The sequence below is a fragment of the Perissodus microlepis genome, chromosome 5 (genome assembly GCF_051167445.1).
Source record: "Perissodus microlepis isolate ML-2025 ecotype Zambia chromosome 5, ASM5116744v1, whole genome shotgun sequence".
NCBI lineage: Eukaryota > Metazoa > Chordata > Actinopteri > Cichliformes > Cichlidae > Perissodus > Perissodus microlepis.
Window position 1 is genome coordinate 28,540,824 of NC_140465.1, and position 21,470 is coordinate 28,562,293.

Consider the following 21,470-nt stretch of genomic DNA (forward strand, 5'->3'; position numbering starts at 1 on the left):
CTTGACTTTGCTTAAAACAGTGTTTCACAAATGATTTTTATTGTCCTGCCTTTTAATGCTGTGTACAGGCGATATGCAGCATTATTACTCATACCGAAGACACATGCTAATCAAGATGGTTGAAAGAACTGTTGAAATTATTTAAATAAAATCCCACCATAATGTATAAGAACGTGTGCTGATCGACTCTGTAGAGAAAAAGACGTCTTTTTGATTTTTTCTAATGATATGGACCTCAACGTGGTTTTTGAAGGAGATTCTGACATTGCCATTTGCGGTTTCTGGCCTTTCAGTGAAAGCTTAATGCAATGTAATCCTGCATTTTTTGGACTTCACAAGAATTGCAATTTAAGCTATTCTAAGGACCCAACATGTATTAAGGGATTAAGGTTTAAACCAGGTGGGAGGTAAGAGGAGAGATTTTGAAGCTTAGGTGAACCGAAAGGATAGACCTATCTGTTTGGGATATCAGCTCACCTTGCCAAAGTACTATCCATATTGCATACTGCATACGGGAGATGAGAGCTGCAGAGCACAAACATTATTAACAAACAGTCATATGTGCTTTGAATGACTTTTTATCTGGCAAGGGAAGCAAAGGGCACAAATCCTTGTCCACCCACTGTATAGTATTCTAACTCGGCTATCATTGTAATTTTTATTCAAGAGGCACTTTTGTGCTTTTTGCTTTCACTCACTCATTTTACATTCAAGTGAGAAAAAAGGGTCCATTTCTGAGTACAATACAATGTGCCAATTGGCTTTATATGATTTAATCATCATGCCAGAAGAAGTCTGTCCTAAATAGTTTGTGGATAAGGCTGTGTTACTGTTGTCCACATCTTAGCAGTAGCTATGAGTACTAAATTCATAACCATATTATCGTGGACCAGAAATATGCAATAGATAAGAAAAAAGAGCCTTTAAATGCACTGCTTTGTCACATTTTCTTTAATCCAAAAGAAAAGAATTGTGCATAAGCAAGAATCTATTAAAAAAAGGGTTTTAGTTTCACTTACTATGCTTTGTTTATTTTCAGTCACATGTTGTCGTTGTATAAGAAAGAAGTGAAAGCACATGACTACAATGCACATGATAATCATCTTCTGAATGCTCCACCTGAAGCTAGAAGCAGTGGTGAGGATAAGAGGTTGCACAGAGCATTTGTGAATTATTCAGGAGGCAAATGTGCTTGCAGAGTCCAGTTTCCTTTTTGTTGTCTGCAGGCTGTCCTATCAGATGACCAAACATTGCCAGTGTGGGCTCGGAAATCTGACACACCCTCTGCACGAGTCCCCACGTGATGCATCTTTACAATGCTTCTAAACACGCTGTTAAGATGAATACTATTTTGTTGTTGACCACAGCCTCGCTGCTGTGTTATCAACAATACAAATGGCAGCTTGGCAGCAGCAACTGAGCAACAAATCTCCCATGAGGCAGAAATACATGTTTGAATCTAGTATAGTGTAGAGAAATAAATGACACTCCCAAGGTTATGTGTACAAAGACTTCCCATTTTATTTGCATTACACATGCTTTTATTGTTCAGATGGTGCTCTGTACACTTTATTGTGTTTATAATAGCATGTGACTGCCATTTAAGTCTGATACTAATCTTCAGATCATCTTAACAGAGACTAACTTAAGCATCTGCGCTGGCAGGGAAAGGACCTTTAATATGGATCATGGCTGTGCAAACAGATGTATCCTGGTTAATAAGTATTTGATAAATGTCAGTTATCATTACTCCACGCCCTTTATTCAAACCATGATTTCCTTCTGGAGCGCTAGAAGTATGTCCGGGCAAGTGAAGAAGAGTTATCTCTCATAATATGTTGGGGAATTCTTTTAGAAATGTACATAATACATTCTATGCATGAAAACAGCAAGATGCTGAAACTGAAACGTAACCCTGCAAAGTAAGGCTTTGTATTGCGGTAACTTTAACTCTTACATTACACAACATAACATTTGGATAGTTGTGGGAAAAGGCTTTGTTGAGTCAACAAATTGCATAACCAAATATTGATCTATGGCATATTTACATATTCCGTGTATGGATACTGAAGCTGCATGTGACTTGCCACAGGTGGTGCATGAAAGGGCCCCGCCTCTGCAGAGCCAGTGATGCAAATTGTGCCTCAAGAGCTATCATTTTACACTTGATCCTTTGGGCACGGAGGCAGAGTCATCAGATCACAGCAGCTCTCTTACAATGACAACCAGACAGTTACTATCAGCTGAGATGCACTGACAATAACGCTCAATAGGATCAGCCAACCAACTATTGCCACCAACATTGCTACAGCTATGCCCATTGTGGAGCTTTTGGGAGTCCAGTTCGACATGCAGCTGCTGTGGAAACTTAGTGTCTCTGTGGCTGCAGTGCTGCTGGTTTCTTGGGGCTACAGGTTCTACAGCTCCAGGCATCGAAGAAGAATCCAGCTCTATGTCAAAGACAAAGAGCCAGGAAATGCAATCTGCCAAAACTGCGAGACAACACTTCAACATCAAAGCTCAACAAAACATGAGACAGATGATGCGGGCCAGCAATCCAGATCGTTGCTAGCAGATTCAGGTGATGACCTGACATCTGACAGCACCAAGGAGACACCAGCTGAGACTCTTCCACATCAGGTTAAAACAAGTGAGGATGTGTTTGCAACAAACGATACCAGCATGGATGAAGAGATAATCACTTATGAGAAGCAGGGACAGGTTGCCACCAGTAATGTTATGTTTGAATCTGCTCTGAAACTCCCTGATCCAACAGAGAGTGGGATGGTCAGTACAACGGGGCGGCGCTCCCCTTGCATTTTGCAGAAGCTGGAGAGAAGTGTGGGTGTGGGCCGAGAGTTAAGACAGGACCTGGAGAGCAAAGGGTCCTACTCCAGCTTCCTCTCCAAGGCAGAGGTCAAAGTGGAAGATGCAAACATAGTGCTAGAAGGGACAGGAGACCACGTTGTGCGTGGAAAGATATATGATTACTATGTTGAGTCATCTTCTCACTCCATTACAGATATTAATACGGTACTTTCTCAGTATGAGAGGGACTTTGAATCAAAGCCAGGGGAGTTTGGAAGCCATGGCAGCAGTTTCAGAGAGTCTCCATCGTCTTTAAACCCCATCACTATTCGTGATCTGGTTTCACCACAAAGCACTGTTAAAGATGCCTCCTCGCCAGGGTGCCTCAAGCTGAGAAAACCCCCAAGGCCTGTACTCTTACGCAAAGAGAGCTATCTGTCTGCAGCACAGGAGTCTGAGCTTTCGATCCCCTTTCTAACTTCAAGAGCCTCAACTCCAGTGACCCACTCTCGGGCTATAGCTGGCGATGAATCTGTCTCTGTTCACCCAATTATCAGTCCTGCTACTGACAGCAAAATCCTTAATGTGAAGGAGGGGATAGATAGAGAGACTGCAGAAGGGGCTCCATTTTTAAACTTTCAAGCAAAAATTCTTGATGACACAGATTTAGAAGTCTTAAAGAGTAAGCTTGATCTGGGTAATTGTTTGGAGACACTGTGCCTTGCTAAGAAACATGGCCAGACATCTTTGCAGAAAGCAGCCCTGGGGGTCATGTCTGATAACTACCTCCATGTGCTCAGGGATCCCAGCCTTTATGGGCGGCTAATGGCTGGTGAGCGGGAACAAATCCAGAGGCAAAGAATGAGGGGGAAGAGGTTTGTCATGGTTGCAGACATGGATCCTCAAGATTGGGTCAGCAACACTGAAGGGCGCAGAGCAACATCAGAGCAGAGGAGGACATCAAGTGCAGTGTACTATTATGATGACTACAAAGACACTTGGCATACACTCTGCCTAATCCCACAGGAGGTCATCTCTAAAGCCTGTGCCATGTGCACAATGGATAACTACTTATTCGTGGCAGTGGGCTGCCAAGGCACTGACAGAGAAATGACACCCTCAAAGCGAGTGTTCTGCTACAATCCTTTGACATCCATTTGGAAAGAGATCAGTCCTATGAATGAAGCCAGGCCCCGCTGCAAACTGGCAGCACTGGAGGGCTACATATATGCAATTGGAGGAGAGTGCCTCTCCACTGTGGAGCGCTACGACCCACGATTGGACAGATGGACATTTGTGGCTCCTCTGCCTAATGATACATTCGCTGTGGCACACCATGTGACAGTGTGCGATGGAGAGCTTTTTGTTTCTGGAGGAACTCTTAAATACATGCTACTACGCTACAACCCCAAAACTGACACCTGGAGGCCAAGTCTCATAGTCGGCAGCAAATACAAGACTGTAGATATTGTGGCTGTGGGGAGATTTTTGTATCGGTTTGATGTTAACCCAGTCCTGGGTGTCAGTGTGTACCGATACCACACGGTGGCCCGACTGTGGTATGAGTGCAGCTCCAAACGGATTCTGCATTGCCCTGCGTTTCAGTGTGTCGCAATGAATGACACAATATATTGTGTCAGCCGCCACTTCACCATGAAGTTCGAGGCTGATGAGATCTCTCCTGCTTTCATAGATGAGGATTTGAGCATACTCTCTGCAGCCAAGGGCATACTTTTCCCCTTTATTCTTTCACTACCTGATAAGAAGCCTCAGCAAACTAGTGTGTAATGAGGATTCAATTTTCCATTGATGGTAAGATTAGATTGTGATTGAGTATCCTTACGAGAACATGCTTTACATCAAGTTTATTGTTGCCTGGGTGAGTTTTGCTTCGGCCAGGTTTATGTTCAACTCAGCCCAGCCCCAAATTTCATTGCAAAATTGCAACCACTTTTCTATCATTTTTGAAGTGTTATAAAGATTCCCTTTCCACAAAGCAAGAAAGCATCTGTTTCTAAAAGTACTTTATTTTTAGTGGATTGCGTATTACAGAAAGAATTGTGTTTTCCTCATGTCTCATTCTTGGCAATAGATGTAAATTATAAGACTCTTAATGGTAGTCAAACTACTGTTTACCTAGATTTACACAGGATGTGCTGCCATTGAAACTGTTTGCTACTTTGATTTGCAACTTCTTCTTGCTATTATGTTAGTTTTATATCATCCCAGATGCTTAATCTCTTTAATGCAAAGATAATTCATAAAAAAGCATCAGAGTAAACCAAATCATTCAGCGCTAACTGAACAAGAATTTAACAATATAATTTTAATCTATTAGTCTGTCCCCTTGTGTAGGGCACAAATATATTTTACACAGTGGCCTGAATACAACGTCATTACTTACAGTTGCTCTTTAGATATGACACGATGTAAATGGGTATGCCATGCAATATAAATAGGTAAGCTTCGAAAGCATTTGTCACTGCACTGAAACACTCAGACTTGTAGTTATTTCTGTCATTTCAGTCACCTTCTATGGTGGCAAGAAAGATGTGTATTTGTTTTCAATGTGAATAAGAATAAGAACATCCTCAGCTCATTGTACCAAATGATATCTTCACTTTGTTATCTATTGTTTTATAAACATCAGAGGAATTTAGAAATTTGTCATTCAGTGAATATTAATCCACACTTAGTGACTAGTTCTATTAAGATGTCTATTCTGCTGTTTGTGTGACTTATAAAAAGTAATAGAATAATACAAGCGCAATCTAAATATGTGTGGTTTATTTTACTGTGTTGATTACATTAACAACTGAATATGCATAAGAATGATGCAAATATTAAATCCCTCATTGTTTCTTCATGTACAATTAAGTTCCTCACTGTACAGACTGTAAAGGCAAGGACTTAAAAGACAGCGAGAGTGACGTGTTGCTATAGCACCATCATGTGGCTCAGAGGCAAATACAGCAGTTCTTTGGTAAGACGTGTTGTGTTGAAGATTTCCCATAACCCAAGGGTGTCATGTGACACACGGGCATCAGCAGCACAGTAGAGAGACTAACTAGCTAACAGTGGGTGAAACAGAGCTACACTGGAAGGCAGCAGGCAAGTGGGGAAAAAGGGAGGCAGACGCAGATGGTTGACCATCAAACATAAGCATCTTTGATTCTTCCTAATTAAACACTTTGATTCTCTGTAATTAAACACCTAATGGAATGGGAGTTAGACACATCCCTTCAGACATTGCCTTGGATGACTCATTGCTTCTGTTTTACCTAAATACCCAGGTCAGTTCTGGCATCAACAGTATTTTTATTTATTTATTTCTCCCGCAGAGTATCTAGAGTAATACTAACAGCCCATTTCCAGTTTCACATACACACTGCGCAGAGAAAGAATTTGCATGTAATTATGCTCTGAAAGGGTGGAGATAATTTATAGTCCCATCCCTTTCTCCCTCCCACACATTTAAATGCTAAAGCAACTCACCAGCGTAAATCTACAGTAGTCCTCACAAGGTAATGAGAATTGTCTTTAATTTTTTAAAATCCATTTGATTTCCCCAAATGGTCTGTTGAGTTAGGGTTTTACTTGTTGTCAACTACGGAAAAAGGGAATTCACAAACACAGCTTCTAAATTAACCAGTATCGGAGGCAGTTTCATAGCTACAATACTGAAATTAAGCCTGTTGTGATGGTGGACATAGGCTGAAATAATGATCCGGGACTTGTAGGATTAAGTGCTGTCTCAGATCCAGATCCTTGTTGTTACGATTGGCTTCATAGAGGTGGCTGGAGAGCATGTGTGAAGCCTTGGCAAAGCGGCTCTGGCAGAAGGCACTAAGTGGTTGCCTCTGGTATGCTGACCTGTACTCAGTCAGAGATGGAAGGTGTGACTGCTGTATTTCAAAATGGTGATTTGTGGTCTGCAGTGGGCCAATGTTGTTTGGAAGTGCTGTAAAAGAAGAGCACATTAACTGCCATGTTACTGCAGCCATTAATTACATCGGTGGCTGATTTGGAACTATAAAAGGCATCTGGACCCACCCCAGGTTAATTGTTCATGAGCTCAACTGCTGATGTATTTTGTTCATACAAGATTTAATGCACTTATGTTTGCACTGCACTCATACTCCTTGTAATGGCTTAATGTACAAAGTTATTTCTCATGTATAATCTCTGCCTTCTGGCAGTGTTGGCATGGAACTTACCAGAAGTCAGCTGGTCAGACCTCTCGGGCTTTTGTGTCAAGTTGTCTGGATGCCTGTGTTGCAGAGTGGGCAAAGCATTGATGAGGTTACGCCCGTAGCTTTCCGCATACTGTGTGACCAGATAATGTGAGGATGGCGGGTCATGGTGCCCAAAAATCGTCTTAGATGGAAGCCCCTGGATACAATATAGAGAGATCTTGACGTAGCCTTCACACAGTGGCCTTCTCTGGATTAAGATATAGAGGGCATGACCTGTTCTTTTTCAATAATCTTCAAGAGGCTCACCATGTGACAGCGGCAAATTGCTCCAACTAACCCTATAGTATGTCCCCAGTAGGATTGATGATTTTACACATTTTTCATTGCTGCTGAGTCTGAACAGAAACTTGCTTTCATAAAGAGTTTTATCACAGGCCTTTATCTTGGCCATCAGTATTATGCAGAAGTGTTCACACTCTAGCGGGGGAAAAAACCCTGACTTGCAGGCTTTTGACAGGCATTCAATTGGTGATAATACCATGAATGAGCAGTTAAAGGCTGACCTCAGCTCTCAGCAGGGCAGATCTTCTCTCAGAGATGTCTGGCTTGAAATCCCAGTGGGGTCGGTAGTCTACAGAACTGGTGCTGTAGGCTATCTTTGGCTTGCGAGTGAACTGTGTCGGACAGAATAAACAGGCATCACAAAGTGGACTGAGCAAGGGGGATATACAGGGACTTGAGCAATGATCCCAGCATAAGGATCAGCAGAGCTCACATTTCACAATTGACCTGCTGTACAGTATTCCTTAAGTCATTTCTCCTCACAAATCCTGAACCAGCAGCCTATGGCCAAAACTCACATCAATGCAATTAGTCTCCAGCTCTCGCCCACCAGGAGGCTGTGCTGATGTAGCTGAACTGAGGCCGCCTAATCACTTTGTTATAGATCTGACTACCAACTCAGGTTCTAAAAAAATGTTGGCAGGCTGCCATTAATGTAGTATTATGTTTTAGACACAGCATGAAAAGACATAGAAAGTCTGTGTTCTCAGGCTGAGGTGAAATTGTATGTTTAGATTGGAAAAACACGTTTTTCATACTGTGATATAGAGTTAGAAAGCCTGAATCGAAATGCTGCATTATCACACTGTAGAGTAAAGCATGTCGTAAACAGACAATATGCCTACCTGAAGTCTTTCTTCAGCCCAGTTGCCTAACAACACTTTGTTTGCATACTTCTGCTCTATTCTCCATCCGGTTTGGGCCCATTTATCCTGTGCATTGGCTTTCTGGTTCATACTTTGCCCAGTATCAAACACACCTGGGAAATCTAAAGCCCTGCTGGAGCTAGTTTAACTAGTCAAATGGATAGCATGTAGGTGTATTCACCTGACTACATAATCGCTTCAGCAGTGGAGGGGAAAAAGAGCTCTGTTGCCATGGGTACAGCAAACACTGTGGGTAAAGCAAGCAGAGTGTCCTGGAAGCAAATAGAAGATGTCTTACATCTTTGTTAAAAGGAAATACATTTCCTAAAGTTAAGGAATGGCATTTACCTTTTAGTTGCCTGCTCTGTATTGTTAAAAAGGTGCCAGAATATTGTATGCAGACTTGCTTTCCTTGGGCTACTTTTCATTTTTGGAATGGAATGAATTTGGAGGGGGGTGGGGGGGTGGGGGGCTTCTGTGAACAGTATAATGGTAATGACAAACACTGGAGGCACATTTGTTTATTCAAATGTAAGACAAGATGGGGAGTAGAATAAAGTTTATTGCAGGATCTTATTTATTACCCTCACAGTGTTTTTATATAGTGAACAGCACCATCCACAACTTGCACTGCAGAGGGAAATGTGAGCCAGCCCTGGTTAAAAAAGTTAATCATGCCATGAAAGCCATCTAGCACATGCTGCCAGGTGACATCCTTTCCCAGGTCCAGAAGTCGCTTCCTGTAAAGAATCCCATCATCCCTCAGGACATCATATTCACAGGTAAGGATGAAGGTTCGCGGGGTTTTCTGAATGAGAGCATCGTCTGCCAGTAAAGGGGAAACCTCAGGTTCCAAACCATCTTTAATTGCGTGATACACCTCCCCATCATATTCTGGGCTTGGGTGCTTATAGAAACCACGTGTGAGGCACTCAGGAGGTAAGTTGGAAGGGGATAACCATAGTTCGTAGCGTGGCCTGAGCTCAGTGGGGACATGGTTACCTTCCAGCACTTCTTGGCACAGAGAAACATCTCCATTGAGATATTGCAGGAAGTAGAATGCCATCCGGCCACGAAACAATATGGGCACAGCATGATTTTGCTGGTAGGAAGGCAAGTTGAAATCTGCCATCTGCAGGGCTGGGTAAATGAGGACCTGAGCGCAAGGGAATGGCAGATGTAGGTCCTCACTGCACGCCAGCCTTTGGCACAGTGCTGCTGCCAGGTTAGCCCCAGTGCTGTCCCCTCCAACTGCCACTCTGTGAGAGTCCACCCCGAACTCTGTCTCAGCCACAGACAGGAAGTGACACGTTGCTTTCTCACAATCATCCAGCTGGGCAGGATACCTGTGCTCAGGGGCTAATCGGTATCTAAGAGGGGTGAAAGGAAAAGGAGCAGTATGTTAAGTTGTAGCTTCATGGTGGTTAAAATAGATTTACTATTGTATGTGGAGTGGGGAAAAAAGTGTAAATACCCAACAGATATCACAGTGGTGTCAGATTCAATAGCAATATGCCGACACACTTCATCAACAGAATCTGTTCAGGATTAGTAGGATAGAGTTATTAAAAGATCTTCGTTGCAAAAAAGAAGCCATAAATAACCACAAACAGAAGGTGACACGTCTTTGTCCTTTCTGTACCTGTGCTGAAAAATATTACACTTGGGTGCAATTTTGTAGTATTTCGGAATTTTGAAACTTTCTTATGCTCCATACCTCTCAAATGAAAATAGGTTAAAATTCATTTCCACTGTCATAAAATTACTGACCGTAACTGTGAGGAAGTCAGGTTTTACTTGTATTTGAGCATTTTTATTTTAGTTAAGCAAGTGACTGTAACATCATATACCTATACTTCCCAATATCCATCCGCCTCCATGGAAATACATTAGACCTCTCCTCAAGCCATCACACACAGAGGTAGGTTCATATACTCGCACTGGCACCTCTGAGAATGTCATGTCCTTCACTCGCAGACCAGCGGGAACTTGTTTCAGGTGAGAGAGAAAACAGGCCACAAACCATCGGGTAAAGCTAACCTGATGACAAATGCCCAGTCGATGTAGGATCCGAGCCTGGCAGGAGAGAAACAAAAGACTTACAACAAATAGGAGACAAAAATATATACAGCCCTGATAGATAAAGTCAAAGTGAAGGTTATTTGGTTGAAAAAAAACCATTCATGACAACATCAAAGAAGCGGAACACATGACTTTGTCTTTGCACCTTTGTTGGTTATGATTTCTTATCTAAAATTTCTCTGATGTAAGCTTTATCAGGTGTTGGAGGACAAAGGAAGGATATCCACACATGACCTATAAGAGTACATTTTTATTCTCCACAAGAGGCATTTACTCTAAAGGATAAGTTGAATATTTTAAAAAGTTAACAAAAACAGATATGATTCCACACAGGCAACATACAAAACTAAGCACTAACACTTTTGCAGAAATTGATACTCACCACGACTGCAATACCAACAAACAATCCATGAACCATGTGCAGTTTGCCTCTATTTGCAACCCCACAAGGAATGTCTGAATTCATCAGCTCAGCATACACAAGTCCAATTACCAGAAGAAGGAAGGCTGCAACAAGAGCAGCGAAGCCAATTATTAAAATTGCCGAGCCGATGTCCATGGTGTTGCTGGTCTGCTCTGCTGAAGGTAAGTCATTAGGAGTAAATGTTTTATGTACCTGCTTTCAGCCTCTTTTCACCCCTCCCACAACCGCCTGCAATGCATTCTGACCTTGCTCTCACTTAATGACATTTTTAGCTGCCTGCTGCCCAGGAAAATAATTATATCCTTCAACATATTTTATGACTGTGTAGTCAAACTAATTACATGTTTCCCAAGGAAACCATATTGTTCCTCTATGGATATTGCAAAAAATATTTTATGTTAATAGAGCAGCTTTTTTAATTACTTTCATTTCCATAGTTCCCATTAAAATACCTTCCAACACCTACTAACATTTTCACATTTTTCTGAAGGTTCTAATGTGTGTGTGTGTGTGTGTGCGTGTGTGTGTGTATGTGTTTTCAGGTTTATTTGAACATATTGGCTCCTACATGAGCTCTGTTGCTCATGCCTGTGCGTGGCAATGAGAAGCGGATTTATTGTCTAGCGTCTAAGGGAAGAAAATACTCAAAGATGCATGAAGGCTTACTGAAAACACCCTTATCTGAACTTTCACTGTTGATCTGTAGATGGCAGTGATAGCATGAGTATAAATAAACAGGATACTCTGAAAAACAGTCTGTTTACACTGTGGCATTCTGTGGGCAGCTTAAACATATTTGCCAGTGACTGCAATGTGTACTATGATGTTTTAGCAAATTCACTGACCTGTATTCGACATCTCTTCAGTGGAATATGCTTTGGCATAAGCTCCAGTGGGCTCTCGACTTTGAATCTGCATTTTGTAAACCTCAGAAATTTCCAAAATAAAGACAGCATCTGGAGTCGTGTTGTCTTGGAGTTTTTAGCAGGCCCCGAGAGCCTCTCTGTCTTCCCTAAGTAACTGAGCCTTGCACAAAGCAACCATTGTGAGGCTAAACCCATCCCAGTTGCTGAAAAAGTCTTGTATTCAGCATTGCCCAGTAAAAATCACAGTGCCAGGGCCAAACATCACAGACTGGAATCTTGTCTGAGGCTCGTGAATTCACAAGATTTGTTTAGGAGGTATTCATGCGGTTTTCTTGTTGTCATCCTTCCAAGCTTCTGAGACCGGGCTGACCTATTTCCCAAACTGCATTGTCACATGCAGAAAAAATATAGCGTGCTTCAAAAATACTGTTACCACAACAGACTGGGTTCAAACAACTAGTGGCGCTTTATACCAACAGTTGGAAACCATTACAGATGTACAAACACACTGTCCAATCAAATAACATGTTCACTTTTTAAAAAAAATAAACCTAGCACATTAAAGTGGAGGAAATACATGACTTTAGATTTTGACACAATCCAGACCTGATTTTTTTTTATTGAGGTTACAAATGTGTTAGGGGCTTTATCAGCTATGTGTTTGTTTGGTGCTCAGCTGATTCTTTGTTTCCTCTCTTATTTGTTTCATTTAATTAATTTAATAGAACTGGCATTAGGCATTGTTGACATGGCAGTCATTCATCTGGCGCTATTATATAAGAATATTTTGTACTGACTCTGAGACCTGTGATTGCAACATCATTGTTCTTCTGTGGCCAGCGTTATGTAACGAGGTGAAGTTCGGATCAGCGAAACTGTGAAGTGAGAGTTTGGGGTCCCAGCTGGGACCCTCGCTGCTCGGCGACCACTGTGAGGACCTAGACCACATGTTGAGAAACGCTGTTGTAGCCACATGAAGGGGTGTGGAAGAGGCAAGTGCGCAGCCACTCAGGGCAGACGGGCACTGGAGCAAAATTCATCCCTACTTAACATGTCAATCAGGATTAATGCCCTTACAAACCTCCTATTTAGGTTCATCCAGTTCCTTTCACTAGTGGAAGTTCCGAACCAGGGCAGAGGCGGTAATATATAAGGCAGGACAGGACAGAACAGGAACGCAACACCAAAGCACAGAGTAGCGCGCACTACGGAGCGTCGCCTGGACTTGTGTTTCACGTTTGTACTCCTCGACGGTAGTTGACAGGCGCAATGATTGATCACTCACTGATTTCGAGAGCGTGATGCATGTAGACTGTCAGAGCTCTTCAAGTCACACTGTTCTGTTTTTTTAAAAAATATCTCTCGCCTGTGGATTAGTTATGCAACAGTGCAGATGATATTGTTTGCATGCGGGTAAAGTTGCAGGAGCTCAGAAGTCGCTGTCTGTGCACTCAGTTCACTGTTGGCGGATATCTGCGGTGCACGTAAACTTGCAGCGTAAACATACTTACGGACTATCCGTGAGCACGTTCCGAAATGGAGCTGAAGAGCGTGTGTCGTATGCTTCTTTTCCCGGTTCAAATCCTCTACTGTATAGTAAGAGCAAGTTTGATGTTGCTGTTGCCAAGCAGACGGAAAGACCTCACCAAGGAGGTGGTATTGATCACTGGTGGAGGACGAGGCATCGGACGACACCTGGCTAAAGAGTTTGCCAAGCATGGGGCCAGAAAGGTAAGTCGATAACTTGTTGCACATACCTTTCCTCCTTCCACTCCTTTCAGATCAGCACATTATTAACAACTAGATTAAATTACTTTCTGAGCAATTTGTTTTGGTCATATATTAACTTATATTTTCAGCTTTTATCAAAACCACCCCCCTCATCCCTCACCAAGTAGCCTGGTCAGTCTGGTCTCCCCTGCCCCACGTGTATTGCTGTTTCAATGTTCTATAAAAGCAGGGATCACGACCTCCAAGTAACCTAGTTGGTCCAGTGAGACCGGTGACAATGCCCTCAATTTTTGTTCAGGTATTGCACAACAGCTTGGGTCAACCAGAGGGCAGGTCTGGACAGCATTTATGGCTGCTTGATATGATTGAGTGTGGTACTAAGCTGGGTCCAGGGTGATTTTTGCATTTTGCCTTACACAGAAAGTGCATCATCCAAAGATTTAGCTGTAAAAACTATACATTAACTGTGGCTTTACATATGTGGCTGTTTGTTTATTTTAGAGTGCATAAAATTTAACTGAAACTGCTTCAAGTCAATGCAGCTCTGATATTTCTCTATTGTAGCTTCTTGCCATTTTTGAGCAGTCTCCATAAGACTGTAACGTCTACTAGCATGCCACAACAAAAGACTTCATAATGTTCTTAATAAATAACAGATAAGTTGTTGTTTTCAAGGATGGCATGAGTTCATGAGATAGTTTTGTGGGGTGTGTTTGCAAAACAATAACAAGGAACACATTCTGTTATCTTTTTTTTGTTGTTGTTTCTTTTAACCAGTTACAGTAACTAAAATGCATACTTATCATGTAATATATGTGGGTCAAATCTTCCATACTCAAGACAAATAATGCAATGTAAACAGGGAAAAAAAAGATTTGTCATTGTTTTATACAGCTGGAAATTAATATTAATGTATAGCAAAATATGTAGGTTACCTGAAAACAACAAGTTTATATTGATGACATGAGTTGGAATAGTCCATATCATGACACTTAAAGTTGCTTGGTTTACTCCTAAATAAATCACCAAGATAAAATAAATTATAAATTCAAATTTTCATTGGAAATCACCTCATCCATCACAACAATTAACCTTCCATGTCCCACCTCCCTCACTATCCCTCATCCCCTTAACAAGGAGCTTCCTCTTGTTCCTAAAATGCTCTGGTGACTACACACACACACACACACACACACACACACACACACACACACACACACACACAGAGCTTGTCTTCATTGCAGGTCAGGGTAACCTCAGTTCAAAATTTCCAGCTGTGGTTTGTCTACCAATCTACTGAGTGAACATTACACAGCTGAGTGCCAGATGAGTCGCTGGTGGCCCTGTAGCAGCAATGTATCAATACAGAGTAGCTCTATTTTTGATCACCTCAGATGGGAGTCATCATTACACGTGGAAGAAAATTGTGGTAATTTCTACCCACGTTGAGCAGCCCAGCTGATAGCTTTGGGTTGCAATTATACATACGAGTGACACAGGCGCCACATCTCAGATGATCTCTTAAGGTGCAATTTTAGCAGCTTGAAAACATTGCTAAAAGCTCAATGAAACACTAACTGCCTCCTTCTGTCTTTCAATGCCATCTCCTTGGGGAACAAGCTAGAAGAAACCAGTGGGTTTTAAAAGCTTCACTTTGCAGCTGTGTAACAATGGATGTCACCATGCTTTTCAGCACCCTTTTGTTGGGCATTATCAAGGTGTGAAGGCTTTGAAAACAACACCTGTGGTAATGTGTATGACAATTACTCCCTGCCTAAAGAGATGCTAAAAGGATAATTGTGAATAGGGCTGACCTCTGCGAACTTACGCTAACTCTTGTTTGAGCCTCTTTGTCAGTAGTAGCCAGAATTACCTTCGCCTCTGCTTAGTTTTTAGTTTTTTCACATTGTAAGGAAGACTAACTTCAATGTCAACGGAGGAAATTAGTCAAGATGAAAAGCTGGAGACCCAGGAGGGGTGCCATGTCTTATTCTGTACTATTAGGGGAGAGCAGCGCCAGCGTGAGGCAAAAAAATAGAAAAAGGCAACCAATAACACAGTGAGGGGTCTTTCATAACAATCCCAGTAAATACTCAGAAAATTAAAATGGTATATTTCTTCAGAGCTCGTTTAATTATTTTGCAGCCTCCCTAAAAGCACCACCAGCTCGGGAGGAAAATGTTTACACGTTTTTTTCTTTCCTTTTATATGTGGTTGTTAACATTACTCGGAGATCTCTGCAAAGAAGATGAACCGAAGCAAGTCACTGACAACAGGTTTGTGTGGGTGTGCTTGTGTTGCGCTGGAGGCGGGAAGCACACCACTCCCAGCTGGGTATTGCCCTGCAACTGACCTTGCTGTCTCCGCAGTAATTAGACAGCGGCAGGCGACTGCCTCCTGAACTCCTGCTGCCCCCTCTATGTGCTGCCTCTCTGCTTGCCCATACAATGGGTGTGAAAAGGAGGGCTCATACCCACCCATATATTCAGGCCCGAGTGATAGAGTATCACTGTAATGTAGCTGGAGCTAGTTGGGGATATCTTAAGCTGCATAGAGTGACATCTGCTGTCTACCTTTCAAAGTCTTGTTTTAAGCTTTGCAACATAGATTTGTTTCATTAAAGGGCTTTTACTTACAGCATGTGTTGACTTTAGGTCTTGTTAGGCATGCCAAGTAAGAACAATCACCAGTTTATCAACAATAGCGAAGAGGGCTTTTGCAAGGTCAATTAAAAACTGTTTTCTTAACGTTTCTGTCCAGATAGCAATTTGGCCAGTGCTTGTTTGCTCTGAGGATCCTGCATGTTGTGACGGGTGATAAACTTAATGAATTAAATAACATTTTAACAGGAGAGCACAATGTAAGTGCTGACTTTTAATGAGAACTGTCAGCTTTGTTTGCCTGACTCCTATTAAAAGCTTTCAGCTATTTATCAAGACCTGTCTGCCTTCACTGATTACTCAAATGGGCTTGCAAATGAAGCAAACAGAAAACCTAATCAAAAGCAATTCAAACCAGGGCCACTCACAGAGGGAGGCAAACCCAGAGTGCTCCAGATCTGATAAAGAAATGAAGCGCATAAAGAGAACATTCTAGACTGCAGTCTTTTATGTTTCTAAAACTTTTAGTGTGTTTGGTCTGCTTCAGCTGCTATTAGCCTTGGACAGTTATTGACACATGAATACTTGGAAGAACAGAGCAACATAGCAATTTGGGACTTCTTTTATTTCCAGATTGTGAATATGAAAGTTATTTTACTGTATTTGTTAGTGTGTTATGTTTGGCTCTCAACCAGTGTTGAGTGAATTTTAAATTGGCACAGTGTGAAATTACGCTGTTGCTGGAAGATGACAGATTTAATTTGTGCAGGAGTTGCACTGTGCAACATGCTTGCATACTTTTGCACTTTTTTTTTTTTTTAAACTAAGTCTTAAAATATCTTTTGTCATGTTTATTAATTAGATCTCTTAGACTAATCCATCCTGCCTACTAACTAAATGGATGTTTACGCATATTCATCGGTGTAAAACAATGAGAATGACAGGCTGAACCACGAGTTAGCAAACAGACATGCTGTCTTGCGCCCACGCGCAGTCTCTGACTCTGAGATACACAAGATCACTTTCCAGAGGACTTTTTGCTCAAATATTAACCTTGGTCATGGGCGACTAGCCAAATCCCACACTGGCGTCTTCAGCACTTCACACACGCACTGTTTTCAGACTCCCTGACCAGAAATGACAGGGCTCATCTGCCCAACAGGCCATGTAATCTCTTTGAGAATTTGTGTTTGAGAGATGAGGAGGGCTCACCCCCTGATTTCATTACCTTTCCCTGACCCCAAAGACTGACAGATCTAATTGCCCAATCACTAGTCCCCCACCTCTATCCAACCTCATGTTCCCTGCTCAAATGACCAGCCTTCAGTTAGTCTCCGGGTGGATGAAGAGACAGTTCATTCACCCACCAACCCCCGAGCCTTTAATCTTGCTTGAAAACTATTTGTTGGAGTGAAATTGCCCTTTCTACTCTCTGAACAAAAAGAACATTGCTATTCAAAAAACTCATTTTCACTATACTGCCAAAAAAAACCAAATTGAGTGATTACTGTAAAAAAAAAAAAAAAAAAAAAGCCTATTTATTGCACTCGATGCTGAATTTTCTACTGATTATACGTGTGTTTGTTTAGAAAATTAACATCTTGTTATTTACCAGGTGATCCTGTGGGGCAGAACAGAAAAGTGCCTCAGAGAGACAGCTGAAGAAATTACCCTCTCTGGAACTGAGTGCCATTACTTCCTGTGTGACGTGGCCAATCGGGAGGAAGTTTACAAACAAGCCAAAGTGGTTAGAGAAAAGGTATGGCAGCTTAGTGTTTTTGAAAAGATAAATCTGCTTGCACAAGGAGAAATATAATTTGCACACAACAGATCGTAAAATATTTCCCTGAGATGCCTCCCCGTCTAGTCTGTATGTATATTTGCTTTGAGCTGCTCTTTCTCCCATCTGGTGTGTATAGATTACACTTCATCTCAAATCTCTAAATATGAGCTTGGAATGTTGACAGTTCTTGTGGAGTACAACTATATCATTTCAGGAAAGCAGACAGCAAATGCTTGACATTTTTGACAGGGTTTTCTCTTCCTATTCTTGCACTTTTTAATCTCAGGTGGGGGATGTTACGATATTGGTGAACAACGCAGCAGTCGTCCATGGCAAGAGTCTGATGGACAGCGATGATGATGCTCTTCTGAAATCCCAACACATCAACACCATGGGGCAGTTCTGGGTAAGATTTGATTACATTATAGCAGAGCCAGTTTTCCTGCAAATATAGGGAAATTCCTCTGAGCTGATTATCCTTATCATTTTTATATTTTGATTATAGCATGGCACCGTATGCAGTAGGCAGCCACAGGCTTGTCAATCATGACTCTTATTATGGCAGGTTAAGTGGGGTATTTCCAAATTGCCTCTCAGCCCCTGAAACATCAGAAGGGTTGTGAAACTCATGGCATTTTTATTTTGAATGGAGATCAAAAGACTATGTCATATGCAGACAGAAATGCAATTATCAACTAAATGGAAATGGAAATTTAATCTGTTGTTACAGTGTGGGCTTGCTTCTCTTGTCTGTTCTTCTTTCTACTCTGAATATATTTCACCTTCTATTTCCACACCGCTCACAGCTTTTTTCTTCATTCTACCTTTCACAGTCTCTTTTTCTTCTTTTTGTCTTAGACAACAAAAGCCTTCCTGCCTCGAATGCTGGAGCTGCAGCACGGCCATGTCGTATGCATTAATTCCATCCTGTCCCAGTCTCCGATTCCTGGGGCCATAGACTACTGCACCTCCAAGGCCTCATCGCTGGCCTTCATGGAGAGCCTGACACTGGGCCTGCTGGACTGTCCTGGTGTCAGCTGTACCACAGTGCTTCCCTTTCACACGAATACAGAGATGTTCCAGGGCATGAGAGTCAGGTGAGAAAACACAACAAAAGGAAGCGAGGGTGGACCATTCTTACCTCATACCATGGTTCAGAAATATGGGTTATCTAGGGTTATCTATCACAAAAATTATGGTTACAATTGGGAAAAATTAATACCCTAATGCTTTGTTGGATGAGTAAGCCAGAGGGAGCTGGTTTAATAGTGGCTAAACAAGCCACTTTAATGTAATTGGTAAAAACAAAGCAGTAAGTTACAAAAAATATTTAATTTCTTAAATCAGTTACATTTTAAAGTACACAAAAAGCTATCCAAATCTCCTGACAACATTGCAGGGAGGTGCCAGAATTATTATGAATACTACTGGAGAAAACGAGCATCACTTTTCCATACATCAGCCCACTAATTTGTGTCTTTTGCCCATTTGTGTCTTTGGACAACAGTAGATCTGAAGTATCCTCGTCCCTTGAACAAAATCTTATAGGAATTTTAAGTGGAAATGCATCAAGCAAATCCACCACTTAAATTCAGACTGAAATATCTCAATAAATCTTTGGGTGCACTGCAAACTCTGAACATTATTATTATTATTCCCCTACAGGGTTAATCCTACTGACTTTAGAGATCCCATGCCTCTCCCTGTATCACTGGTGTGAGGTTGACATTTGTGGCTCAGAAGGAAATATCTTCACAGCTATTGGATGGATTACTTTGAAAACTATTATTCAAAGTCCAGAAAGGGAAAAATCGAATGAGTTTGGTAATCTTCTGACTTTTCGTCTAGAGCCAACCAGCTGGTCAGTTTTCACTTGCCCTGTATTTGATCAATGGGCATGGAGTTTTGTACAGATGCTTGTGGTTGCTATAAAATCTATCCTATAGGCTATCAACCTTTTCCCCTGTAATGATCTACGCCGTCATAGATCATGATAAAACATTCACACTACTGGATAAATCTAAAGCGAGTATTAAGATACTCTCCTAATCCACCTGATTCATGATTCTTCTGACTTACAGTAACAGAAATGATAGTTTAACATTTTAAAAGGAATTTGTATACTTTGACTAAATCAGCCAATGACTCAATATTTAACAGACGGCTAGTAATTATTTTAGGATTTTAGAGATCACATGAAAACATAGCTGCTTTAAACTTTTTTTAAAAAAAAAATGGTGCTGCGTTGCTTCGCATATTTGACATTGAATGTACATCCTGGGTGTATGATTACATCAGACCTTTCACACTGTTTTGTAATAGTTATTGGGTATGTCAAAAATCCAAAATGTACAGTTTGGCGAGATAACGTTTGGCAGCATAATTTCAAATTCAGCTGCGCTCTGGCATTTGTTATGAACAGCGGTTGCACAGATAAAACTTGAAGCAGATAGAAAATATAATCAAAATTTTCCCAGAGTGTCCCAGAAACAACATCACTTTATCTCAAACTGTCATTTTTTTTTTCCAGGTTTCCCCAACTCTTTCCACCCCTCAAACCTGAAGTAGTTGCCCAGAGGACTGTTGATGCAGTCAGAACTGACAAGGCTTTCCTCTACCTGCCATGGACAATGCACGCTCTTGTCATTCTCAAAAGGTGAGATTTCATGTGCTATCTTGTTTTTATTGCTGTATTTTCTACTTCACGATTAACATGCTGACACTAGTGTTTTTCGTCTGTCTTTAGCTTCGTGCCACAAGTTGCACTTGAAGAAATCCACAAGTTTTCTGGGACTTACACCTGCATGAACACATTCAAAGGGAGGACATGAACCTGGACTGTGCGCAATATGAGAGTGACCTCAACAGTTCTCGGGTGTGATGAAGGGAATATGGACCTTTACACATGTGAAAGTGGAGCAGGTCCCATGATAGAGTGAAGACAAACACATGCAAGGGTGTCGCTTCTACAGTTACAAGTAATTGATAAACTGCTCGATACACCCTGGTCCTATGTATATGTGTATAGTATGGAGGACTCACTTTAATCTGAAGCCATGCATAGTTCTATACCAGTAGTTATTCTGGGAGTTTATTGACATATATTTTGTCGCCTGTTTTTACTTTTTTTTTTTTTTTTAATTCTTCTTTTTAATATGTCTTTGAATCAAAACAAGGTAATAAAATCGAGTTTTAGAATTGCACTTTCTCCATTTGTACATGATGAAAATAGAAAAAGTGAACACTTGGGAGGTAGACATTGTATTCTATCAGGGTTTTGTCTCCCATGGCAGTGCGATAACAGCTTTGATTTATTCCAAGCATGAGATCAGTGACTGTGACAGACGATGTTGTCAAAACATAAAATGCACTCATGGGGGCCATGTGGGGCATATTCTTGTTTGTTCTCTGCTGTCAGAAAATGGTACAGGGGGGATAGTGTAAATCTCAATAAACACAATGAACTCAAAACAAGTCAGTCAGGCCCTTCTAATGCCTGCACAATGGTTTTAATTGCATTCAATGAATGTGAACAGCCAGAAAAAACTTTATTGTACGTATTGCAGACATTCATTCATCAAGGCTTTAATTATTAAAACAAAATTAAAATAAAATGGGGGGGGGGTTCTGTTGCTAAGATGACGTCAGGTTTGATTTCATTAGCTTGGCTTATAACCAAGCAATCTTAATATGTCTGCAGTTGCTGCACATTTGTGTTAGATTATATAAATGTGATTTGAATTACTAAAACCTGAGAGGCTTATATTCCAGG

General features: G+C 41.3%; 4 protein-coding genes across 5 annotated transcripts; 2 read left to right on the forward strand and 2 right to left on the reverse strand.

Moving 5' to 3' along the window:
* Nucleotides 1-107: 107 nt before the first annotated feature.
* klhdc7a (kelch domain containing 7A) lies at nt 108-5,746 on the forward strand. The gene has a single exon (XM_084929173.1). The coding sequence runs from the start codon at nt 2,314-2,316 to the stop codon at nt 4,594-4,596; it is 2,283 nt and encodes a 760-aa protein (XP_084785299.1). The 5' UTR covers nt 108-2,313; the 3' UTR covers nt 4,597-5,746.
* A 136-nt stretch (nt 5,747-5,882) lies between these two features.
* cfap107 (cilia and flagella associated protein 107) lies at nt 5,883-8,480 on the reverse strand. The gene is made up of 4 exons (XM_084929177.1): nt 8,192-8,480; nt 7,568-7,678; nt 7,026-7,200; nt 5,883-6,802 (listed from the first exon to the last, which is right to left on the reverse strand). The coding sequence occupies exons 1-4, from the start codon at nt 8,300-8,302 to the stop codon at nt 6,495-6,497; spliced, it is 705 nt and encodes a 234-aa protein (XP_084785303.1). The 5' UTR covers nt 8,303-8,480; the 3' UTR covers nt 5,883-6,494.
* Nucleotides 8,481-8,766: 286 nt separating this feature from the next.
* Nucleotides 8,767-12,375, reverse strand: aadacl4 (arylacetamide deacetylase-like 4). 2 transcript variants are annotated; one of them, XM_084929178.1, is made up of 5 exons: nt 11,564-12,375; nt 10,677-10,801; nt 10,063-10,288; nt 9,687-9,750; nt 8,767-9,582 (listed from the first exon to the last, which is right to left on the reverse strand). In XM_084929178.1, exons 1-5 carry the CDS (start codon nt 11,634-11,636, stop codon nt 8,799-8,801), a joined length of 1,272 nt encoding a protein of 423 aa, XP_084785304.1. In that variant the 5' UTR covers nt 11,637-12,375; the 3' UTR covers nt 8,767-8,798. The 2 variants fall into 2 exon arrangements, with proteins under 2 accessions (XP_084785304.1, XP_084785305.1); XM_084929179.1 differs by lacking the exon at nt 10,677-10,801 and having other exon boundaries at nt 11,564-11,645.
* Nucleotides 12,376-12,644: 269 nt separating this feature from the next.
* On the forward strand, nt 12,645-20,901 carry dhrs3b (dehydrogenase/reductase (SDR family) member 3b). The gene is made up of 6 exons (XM_084929180.1): nt 12,645-13,315; nt 17,531-17,674; nt 17,985-18,104; nt 18,557-18,795; nt 20,229-20,354; nt 20,445-20,901. Exons 1-6 carry the CDS (start codon nt 13,121-13,123, stop codon nt 20,527-20,529), a joined length of 909 nt encoding a protein of 302 aa, XP_084785306.1. The 5' UTR covers nt 12,645-13,120; the 3' UTR covers nt 20,530-20,901.
* The last annotated feature ends 569 nt before the right edge of the window (nt 20,902-21,470 follow it).

What these genes read in the sequence shown, in the direction of transcription:
- dhrs3b (XM_084929180.1), top strand. Translation starts at nt 13,121, where the DNA reads ATGGAGCTGAAGAGCGTGTGTCGTATGCTTCTTTTCCCGGTTCAAATC. An exon ending in CCAAGCATGGGGCCAGAAAG is followed by an intron (nt 13,316 to 17,530) that starts GTAAGTCGATAA and finishes GTTATTTACCAG; the next exon opens with GTGATCCTGTGGGGCAGAAC. An exon ending in CCAAAGTGGTTAGAGAAAAG is followed by an intron (nt 17,675 to 17,984) that starts GTATGGCAGCTT and finishes TTTTAATCTCAG; the next exon opens with GTGGGGGATGTTACGATATT.
- aadacl4 (XM_084929178.1), bottom strand. Translation starts at nt 11,636, where the DNA reads ATGCAGATTCAAAGTCGAGAGCCCACTGGAGCTTATGCCAAAGCATAT. An exon ending in TGAAGAGATGTCGAATACAG is followed by an intron (nt 10,802 to 11,563) that starts GTCAGTGAATTT and finishes CTCTTGTTGCAG; the next exon opens with CCTTCCTTCTTCTGGTAATT. An exon ending in ACCACTGTGATATCTGTTGG is followed by an intron (nt 9,583 to 9,686) that starts GTATTTACACTT and finishes CACCCCTCTTAG; the next exon opens with ATACCGATTAGCCCCTGAGC.
- klhdc7a (XM_084929173.1), top strand. Translation starts at nt 2,314, where the DNA reads ATGCCCATTGTGGAGCTTTTGGGAGTCCAGTTCGACATGCAGCTGCTG.
- cfap107 (XM_084929177.1), bottom strand. Translation starts at nt 8,302, where the DNA reads ATGAACCAGAAAGCCAATGCACAGGATAAATGGGCCCAAACCGGATGG. An exon ending in GGGCTGAAGAAAGACTTCAG is followed by an intron (nt 7,679 to 8,191) that starts GTAGGCATATTG and finishes TGTCCGACACAG; the next exon opens with TTCACTCGCAAGCCAAAGAT. An exon ending in CTGCCCTGCTGAGAGCTGAG is followed by an intron (nt 7,201 to 7,567) that starts GTCAGCCTTTAA and finishes TATTGTATCCAG; the next exon opens with GGGCTTCCATCTAAGACGAT.